This window comes from Phyllopteryx taeniolatus, chromosome 10, assembly GCF_024500385.1.
Source record: "Phyllopteryx taeniolatus isolate TA_2022b chromosome 10, UOR_Ptae_1.2, whole genome shotgun sequence".
NCBI classification, from domain to species: domain Eukaryota; kingdom Metazoa; phylum Chordata; class Actinopteri; order Syngnathiformes; family Syngnathidae; genus Phyllopteryx; species Phyllopteryx taeniolatus.
This window is the reverse complement of record NC_084511.1, coordinates 29,433,756-29,443,399: the sequence shown is the minus strand read 5'-3', so window position 1 is coordinate 29,443,399 and position 9,644 is coordinate 29,433,756. Positions and strand designations below refer to the sequence as shown.

The 9,644-nt window shown below is 48.4% G+C and overlaps 3 protein-coding genes across 17 annotated transcripts in view; 2 read left to right on the top strand and 1 right to left on the bottom strand.

The window, feature by feature from the left end:
* Positions 1 to 9,644, bottom strand: part of LOC133484589 (protocadherin alpha-C2-like) — a 285,315-nt gene that overhangs the window by 159,129 nt on the left and 116,542 nt on the right. The gene's annotated exons all lie outside the window — the stretch shown is intronic.
* LOC133484732 (protocadherin alpha-8-like) lies at positions 1,506 to 4,942 on the top strand. Its single transcript, XM_061787741.1, has one exon. It carries the CDS (start codon positions 1,714 to 1,716, stop codon positions 4,087 to 4,089), a length of 2,376 nt encoding a protein of 791 aa, XP_061643725.1. The 5' UTR covers positions 1,506 to 1,713; the 3' UTR covers positions 4,090 to 4,942.
* On the top strand, positions 5,172 to 9,206 carry LOC133485191 (protocadherin alpha-8-like). Its single transcript, XM_061788605.1, has 2 exons — positions 5,172 to 8,030; positions 9,151 to 9,206. The coding sequence occupies exons 1-2, from the start codon at positions 5,675 to 5,677 to the stop codon at positions 9,204 to 9,206; spliced, it is 2,412 nt and encodes an 803-aa protein (XP_061644589.1). The 5' UTR covers positions 5,172 to 5,674.

Sequence of the window (9,644 nt, the reverse complement as noted above, 5' to 3'; positions counted from 1 at the left end):
CGGACCCAGAATGAGTGTTGCTTCCGCCGGCGCCCCGGGCAGCCACGCCAACACGCTGGTGCTGCCGGACGCCAGACGTGTGGCTGAAGGCGAGGTAAGACAGAAACAGTTTCCAGTATCTTTACAATTTCAGTGCTTTGATTGATTTGAGTATTTCGAGATATGTTGATTGTGTAGTTGTTCAAGTTTTTGGTTTGTCTGTTATGAAAACAGTTTGTGATGTTTCCAGCAATGAAGGCTCATCCGCCACATCTGTAACATCACGTGACTAACACACAACACAGCATAGCTGACTTCCTGTGTCTTCTATGCTCGTGAATTTTTTTTGCCTGGTTCCTTTCGCCTACAGTTAAATCCATACCCAGAAAACCTTTACTTTTGTGGCTATGACGTCCTATATGTGAACACGAACGAAGCCGAAACACCGTCTATTGTCATCGTTGGTGGCTCTGTGGCGACATCTTGTGTTTAAAAAAAAGACATAGAAGTGCTTGCACCTGGTTGGGCGAATGCGGAAGTGGTCTGCACATATACCGGATTCTGAAATCATAACACACGGTTGCCTTGTTCATAAGACGTGTTCATTGCTAGTAGGAGAGCGGAGATTATAGTGCCGCTCACCTTTGCTCGTTCAAATGTTTGAAAGCTCAAGCTTTTACATCTTTATTTCAAAGCCAAGTTTTCAATTTCAATGATTTGTTTTGGATTTTTTTTTGTGTGCCATATTTTTCCCAGTTACGAGCTGGTTTTCGAGTCATCTCACCCGTTCGTCTGTTCTCGGCGTTTTTAAGAGGACTTCATCAAGTGTTCAAATTGGTTTTCTTGTCGGCCGATCGAGCGCCTTCCCAATTGCCCCGAGTGGCCTTGTTGGGAATAAATACATTTGTATTCTATTTACAACGACATATGGAATCGTCGTCATCATATTTAGCTAACATATCTTGCTGAGAATGCAAATACATTCATTTTGTCTTAAAGGTTGTTGTTGTTTTGTTTTTTTGGCACACGTTTCCAATTGTTTTGGCTGTAAATAAACCCTTCCCCTTTCTCAAGAATGATATCACAGAGTGCCCAAAACTACTTTTTTTTTTTTTTTTTTTGGACATTTTGGGCCTTCCCTCCATTGTTTCCATCCACATCTTGAAAACTGCTCTTGCTAATGGCTTTTCTGGCCTCCGAGAAGAGCTCGCCAAAGCTCCAGACTGTCCTGATTGCGCAGTTGATCAAGGTGCATCATGGGGAATGTAGTCTATTCTCTCAGTACGAGAAAGCGGCGTATTGTTGTCTATTACCAATGTTGTTTTTCATTCAGCACGTGTTGAATACAATTCGTGACTGACTGGGACGGGTATGTGAAATTTGACATAATTGTCGTCACAGAACAATTTCTCTCTCTCTCTCTTTTTTTTTTTTTTTACATTTGAAGTCATAGATTTGTATTTAAATGGCGAAATTGCTTCGGGCTCCCACGCAGCCCGCAGTCGGTATTTTGCACCTGTGGGTGTCAGTGTTGCATTAGAAACCGAGGCCATAATGTTCCTCCCATGTGCATCTTTTGTTTGAGCCTGACAAAATCTCGGGCGGCATTTGGACTGGCGCTCGTCAGCGATACGTTGTGCTGCTGCAGCAGCAGCATCCCATAATTCGACACGCACACGACTTGGATTTCAACACCGAAATCGGATTTGTGTGTCTGCATGTTGCCGTCGAGAGATGCCGGCCTGCGTTCTTTTTCGTTTCGCTCTGCTTCTGCTGCTGCTGGGGAAACGGGCTTTGGCAGAGATTCGCTACTCCACCCCCGAGGAGGTTAAAGATGGAACCGTTGTTGGGAATCTTGCAAAGGATTTGGGTCTTGACGTGGGCTCTCTGGTCGATCGCCGCTTCCGAGTGGTTTCCGAATCGAAGGAGGCCTTTTTCGAGGTAAACCGGCAGAACGGGGTGCTGTACGTGAACAAGGGGATCGACAGAGATGATTCGTGTCAGGGCGGCGGCGCCTGCCTCTTTGAGCTCAAAGTCATTGTGGAGAACCCTTTGGAAATACATTATGTCATGATAGAAATCACAGACGTCAACGATCACGCGCCTGTTTTTATAGAAAAAGAGCAAAAGTTTGAAATAGCCGAGCACACGTTGCCCGGTAAACGATTCAAGCTGCATGCGGCACACGATCCCGACGCGGGGATGAACTCCATCCGCGCCTACACGCTGACGTCAAACGAGCATTTTGAAGTCGATGTTCGCCAGAGCGATGAGGAGAAAATTCCTTTTTTGGTGCTGAAGAAATCTCTGGACCGGGAACAAAAGGCAAAACACTCGCTGCGGGTCACAGCGCTGGATGGAGGAAAACCCCCACGATCGGGGACGCTGAACGTGTCCGTTGTTGTGCTCGACATCAATGACAACAGACCAACGTTCAGTCAAGACATTTACCAAATTACAATCGCGGAAAATATCCCGATAGGTACTTCAATATTTCAAATGAATGGTACAGACCCGGATGAAGGGGTGAACGGAGAAATCGAATATAGTCTCGCAAAGGCTTTGAAGAAAAGTGTATACGCTGTTTTTGAAATGGAGAGATTGACTGGGATTGTAAGAATAAAAGGACACGTAGACTATGAAGAAGATGATATATTTAAACTCGACATCGAGGCCTCCGACAGAGGAACACCTGCGATGACAGGTGAGTGCAGAGTCATTATCAAGATAAGAGACATGAATGATCATGTTCCAGAAATAGAAGTGACTTCCCTGTCAAATACGGTGGCAGAAGACTCCAAACCTGGCACAGTTATTTCCCTCATCAGCGTGAAGGATAGAGACTCGGGTGTGAATGGCAAAATGATCTCCACCATAACCAACGACGTCCCTTTTGAATTGAAGCCATCCTACAAAGAAAACATATTTTCGGTGGTGACGAAAGAATATTTGGACAGGGAGGAGGTCTCTCAGTATGAAATTGAAATCAAGGCCAGCGACTGTGGTGAACCTCCTTTATCGAATGTAAAATCGCTCAATATTCAGATCTCAGATGTGAATGATAACAGTCCGCACTTTGAAAAGAACCCCCTTGAGTTTTATTTAACAGAGAACAATGCGGCCGGGAGTTCCATTTTCTCCATCAGTGCATCGGACAAAGATATAAACGACAACGCTGCTATTTCCTATCGTATCGTGGGAGAGAGACGTCTGAATGACATCGCATCTTTCCTCAACATTAATCCGGAGACCGGAGAAGTGACGGCGCTGAAGAGTTTTGACTTTGAGGCGCTGAAAAGCTTCCAGTTCCAGGTGTCGGCCACCGACGGCGGAAGTCCTCCGCTGAGCGGCAACGTGACGGTCAAGGTGTTCATTCTGGATCGGAACGACAACGCTCCGGTCATCCTGTATCCGCTCAGCTCCAACGGTTCCGCCCGAGGCGCCGAGGAGATTCCCCGCAATGCCAAAGCGGGAGACTCGGTGACTAAAGTCCGAGCCTACGACGCCGATACGGGATATAACGGCTGGTTGCTGTTTTCGCTGCGGCCGCTCGGCGAGCGCGCTCTCTTTTCTCTGGACCGCTATACGGGCCAGATCAGAACACTTCGCCCGTTCACCGAGACGGACGAGGCCGAGCATCGACTGCTCGTACTGGTCAAAGACAACGGCGACGTTTCGCTCTCGGCGACGGCTACCGTGACCGTCAAACTGGCCGAGCCCAAAGAGGCTTTGGCGGCTTCCGACCACGCGGGAAGCGCGGCCGAAGCGGACCGGCGCGAGGACCGGGTGACTTTTTATCTGGCGCTGACTTTGGGCTCGGTCTCGCTGCTTTTGGTCATCGCCGTGGTGGTGCTGATCGCCATGCGCTGCTCCAAACCCGCAGAGTACACGTCCAAATATCTCCAAGACGCTCATTACGACGGCACGCTGTGTCACAGCATCCAGTACAGATCGGGAGACAAACGCTACATGTTAGTCGGACCCAGGATGAGTGTTGCTTCCGCCGGCGCCCCGGGCAGCCACGCCGGCACGCTGGTTCTGCCCGACGCCAGACGTGCGGCCGCAGGGGAGGTAAGAATCATTAATCTACTATGTCTTTTTTTTTTTTAATGAATCAGAAAAAATAGAGGCCACGTTCAAAATCAAATGTTGCTTGATTTGAACCATTTCTCCACATATTGTCACACTTGTCAATGATGTGAAATTCTGGTCCTGGTTATCACGTTGAAGTTTTGGCGGCCTTACAGATAGAATTCCCTCGGGCCGGGTGTTGCAGTTAAGCTCTGAGATGCTTTGGTGCTGAAGTCCTGCCAGTGGTCACTGATTCTATTTGTACGAAACGAGAGCAATAGTGACTCGGACTTTGGCTCACGTGTTTTACATATGACAGAAGCTATACTTGACATCTATGTTGACCTTAACTCTTTTGCTCTCAACTGAACAGACACGTCATTAGGTACATCTACAATCTAACGTGAACCCAACAGATATAAAGCAGCTGTCGAAAATAGCGTTGAGATTTGGCTTGACCTTCTCGCGATTTTGAACGCTTCAAGCCGTGTTCAAAGGTCACATCAGTCTCGTTCCACCCCGGTCCCGGGCGACCGCGTTGACTTGAACTTATAAAACATCTATGTTCTCCGACACATTTGGAAAATACATTACAAGTCCCACCTCATAGTTTTTTTGGTTTATTTTTTAAAACATGATTTAATGGAGATCATTCGTAAACAGAGAACACAAATGTGGGCGGACTGCTTCAGTATGACATACAAAAATATCTGCCTGCGGTAACCATACTTGGTCGAATTGTTTTGGACTTGAAACTCGGTTTTCCGTCGTCGGGCAGTTCGTTGTGTGAAGTCCTCGGAGGAAATGTTGCTGTCTATGGTGCTGAACGTGTATGAAATGTATGAACTCAGAAGTCCAGGATAATCGTTTGGTCGACTGTTGTTCAAGTTGCTGTGAAACGAAAATGCTTGCAATAGCTCCTCGTTCTCATTTTTGAGATATTGGAAGTTTTGCCACAGATGTGAGCAAGAGTCACGAAGTCGACACACGATTTGCGTTCGCGGGCCACGTAAAATGTTGCGGCGGGCCAGATCTGGCCTCCGGGCCTCGGGCTTGACACCTGTGCTGTAGCTGGTTCCGAACAATCTGCTGTCGTTCTCATCCGCAACGAAAAAGTAGATTTGCCATCGTTATCCACTCGTGTTCAACGGACTTTACCTGTCCAATCGAAGGGCTTTTGCGATCAGGCGTGGAAGAGAACAATCGGCTTTTACGCAGACGCTCACACAAGTGATCAATTCATAATGTTTGCAGTGGCGGACGTGCACTGAGATATATTCTTTTAACGTCGGGTCACTTCATTGCACGGCAGAGGCTCAAAATACTAGAAAGGCCTTTCAGTATGTTGCAGTGTACTTCCTGGTGATTACGTTGAACACGATTGTCCACTAGGTGTCAGTGTTATAACGCGGATGACGCGTGAAGGTTTTCCTTCTTCAGAGCGTCAGTGCGTCAGGACGACAAAGAACACAACAGCTCGCGTTCGGACGGGTCGATTTTTTTCTGTCCGAGCGTGTTGCTTGATTTCCAACCACGGGAAAAGAGTAGAAAATATTCAGTGCGATCCGGCGATGGCGTTTTAAATTGTTACTCGAACGGAGATCAAGCAGGAAGACGGATAAATATGTACTGGACGCGCCCTGTGCTTTTTTCCCTCCTGCTTTGTTCCTGCGAGCTGATTGCAGCCCAGCTGAAATATTCCACCCCGGAAGAGGTTAAGGTCGGTTCTGTTGTTGGGAACGTTGCGAAGGATCTGGGCCTGGACGCGGGCACTTTGACGAGCAGGAGGTTTCGCATCGTGTCCGGCGCACAGGACGCGCTGTTTGAGGTAAACCCGAACAACGGGCTCCTGCTCGTGCGCAAACACCTCGATCGCGAGCACTTGTGCGACAGGAACGCCGTGTGTGTGATGGATCTGAAAATTGTGGTGGAGAACCCGCTGGAGATCCACTACGTGTCCGTGGAAGTGACAGACGCCAACGACCACGCGCCGGGTTTTGCGGAGAAGGGCAAGATTCTCGAGATAGCGGAGAGTACTTTATCAGGTGCACGGTTTCAATTGCCAGGCGCAAGGGACCCGGATATTGGAATCAATTCCATCCAGCGTTATAAACTGAGTCACAATGAACATTTTCAACTGGAAATTCGGGAGAGAGATGATGACAAAATTCCATTTTTAGTGTTGCAAAAGCAGCTCGACAGGGAAGAGAAAATTAACCACAGTCTGATTTTGTCTGCCATCGATGGAGGAACACCTTCAAAATCCGCAAAAATGAATGTGACCATACGGGTTTTAGATAATAATGATAATCGACCCATTTTCTCCAAGGAGGGATATTCAGTTGAATTGCAAGAAAATGCCGCATACGGCACCTCTGTCATAAAAGTGCAAGCCACTGACCCGGATGAGGGAGCGAACGGGGAGGTGGAGTACGAATTTGGGGGCGACACCAACGCGGACGTGTTGCGTCTTTTTAGTCTGGACAAAAAACTGGGAGAAATTCGAGTTGAAGGGCAAATTGATTTCGAAACGACTCCTGTTTTCAAGTTGGATGTGCAGGCCTCGGACAAAGGTCGGCCTCCCATGACGACAGACTGCAGAGTCATCGTCAAGGTCGGAGACGTCAACGACAATAAACCCGAGATCGAGGTGACGTCCATCGCCGGCGCGGTCCCGGAAGATGCCAAGCACGGAACTGTGATTGCTCTCGTCAGCGTCACCGATGTGGATTCGGGCCCCAACGGGAAAGTCATCTGCAGTCTCGCGCCAAACCTACCGCTTGAATTAAAGCCGTCTTTCAAGGAAAATATGTATTCCTTAGTGACGAAAGACACGTTAGACAGAGAAACCACATCAAGTTATGACATTTCGATAACAGCGACTGACTGCGGTGAACCTCCTCTTTCCACATTGAAAACTCTGAACGTCCAAGTCACGGATGTCAACGATAACGTCCCAGAATTCCCACAAAATCCCTTCGAGTTCTATTTGACAGAAAACAACAAACCTGGCGCGTCAGTCTTTTCAGTGAACGCCTTTGACAAAGACACCGACGACAACGCCGCAGTGTCCTATAGTATTGTCCGGCAGGGCGGTCATACTGACATCGCATCTTTCCTCAACATTAATCCGGAGACTGGAGAAGTGACGGCGCTGAAGAGTTTTGACTTTGAGGCGCTGAAAAGCTTCCAGTTCCAGGTGTCGGCCACCGACGGCGGAAGTCCTCCGCTGAGCGGCAACGTGACGGTCAAGGTGTTCATTCTGGATCGGAACGACAACGCTCCGGTCATCCTGTATCCGCTCAGCTCCAACGGTTCCGCCCGAGGCGCCGAGGAGATTCCCCGCAATGCCAAAGCGGGAGACTCGGTGACTAAAGTCCGAGCCTACGACGCCGATACGGGATATAACGGCTGGTTGCTGTTTTCGCTGCGGCCGCTCGGCGAGCGCGCTCTCTTTTCTCTGGACCGCTATACGGGCCAGATCAGAACACTTCGCCCGTTCACCGAGACGGACGAGGCCGAGCATCGACTGCTCGTACTGGTCAAAGACAACGGCGACGTTTCGCTCTCGGCGACGGCTACCGTGACCGTCAAACTGGCCGAGCCCAAAGAGGCTTTGGCGGCTTCCGACCACGCGGGAAGCGCGGCCGAAGAGGACCGGCGCGAGGACCGGGTGACTTTTTATCTGGCGCTGACTTTGGGCTCGGTCTCGCTGCTTTTGGTCATCGCCGTGGTGGTGCTGATCGCCATGCGCTGCTCCAAATCCGCAGAGTACACGTCCAAATATCTCCAAGACGCTCATTACGACGGCACGCTGTGTCACAGCATCCAGTACAGATCGGGAGACAAACGCTACATGTTAGTCGGACCCAGAATGAGTGTTGCTTCCGCCGGCGCCCCGGGCAGCCACGCCGGCACGCTGGTGCTGCCCGACGCCGCACGTGCGGCCGCAGGGGAGGTAAGAATCATTAATCTACTATGTCTTTTTTTTTTTTTAATGAATCAGAAAAAATAGAGGCCACGTTCAAAATCAAATGTTGCTTGATTTGAACCATTTCTCCACATATTGTCACACTTGTCAATGATGTGAAATTCTGGTCCTGGTTATCACGTTGAACTTTTGGTGGCCTTACAGATAGAATTCCCTCGGGCCGGGTGTTGCAGTTAAGCTCTGAGATGCTTTGGTGCTGAAGTCCTGCCAGTGGTCACTGATTCTATTTGTACGAAACGAGAGCAATAGTGACTCGGACTTTGGCTCATTTCTTGACTTTGTCGTTGGTTCACGTGTTCCCTGTTGTTTTACATATCAGAATCAGAATCATCTTTATTTGCCAAGTATGTCCAAAAAACACACAAGGAATTTGTCTCGGGTAGTTGGAGCCGCTCGAGTACGACAACAGACACTCCATTGACAGACAACACTTTGGAGACAGAAAGACATTGACAAAAAACAAAACAAAAAAAAACAGTCACTGAGCAATAAAGGGTTGCTAGTCGTCTGGTAATGCAGGTACATTCTTTTTTTTTTTTTTGACAATTGTGCAAAAAGATGCAGAGTCCTCTCGCACTTAGAGCAGTTTGAAGTACTAACATTGCAATAGCGCGATCATCTGGGACAATGTCGATTGTGCAAATGGTGCAGATGCTACTCAGGCGCATGAGTGGCCAGTATTGGTCAACAACAGATGTGCAAATAGTGCGGCGTGGCGAGACGACTACAGCGAGTGCACGAGTAATACATAATCGGCCCCACAGAAATGTGACAACGAACTCAAGTCAAAAAAAAAAAAATGGCAGCATGTTGCAATGGAATTGTAGGTTAGCTGTTTAAAAAGTTGACGGCAAGAGAGAAGAGGCTGTTGGAATGTCTGCGAGTTCTAGTTTGCATTGATCGGTAGCGCCGACCTGAGGGAAGGGAGCTAGAAGAGCCGGTGACCCGGATGCGGAGGGTCCGAGGGGATTTTGCACGCTCTTGTCTTAGTTCTGGCAGCGTGCAAGTCCTCAAGGGCGGGTAGGGTAGGTAGGGGGGGGTACCCACAATCCTTTCGGCAGTTTTGATTGTCCGTCGCAGTCGGGCTTTCTCCTTTTTTTTTGTCGCAGCACCAAACCAGACTGTGACGGCAGAACACGGGACCGATTCGATGGCCGCTGTGTAGAACGGCCTCACGTACGTTTGACAAAACCCACCTACACGGCCAAGTCTATCTTGTAAAACATTAAATGTGCCTCGCAAGACTATTACACATTTTCACTGTCTAAGGCCCTTTTTTTTTTTTTTACTATCAAATCAATGGCATAAATACTGCAGGTCAAACTGGCTTAAAAAAAGAAAAATAGTATATTTTTGGAAGCACCACAGCGAACGCTATAATGCACATGCTTCCGAAGTATCGTTTTTGTGCCCCTGCCATATAAATCTCATCGCATGCATCGAATTTGACGCGTTAACGATACCGCAGCATTTTTTGATGTGTCTAAAGTGAGCACTGTCAAGAAATATATCGCTGTTGCGCGGGAAACTTTTGATCAGAAATGCTTGGGTATCAGCGGTTGTTGTTGCTTTGAAAGTTCGATTGCACTTCAATGTAGTGGTC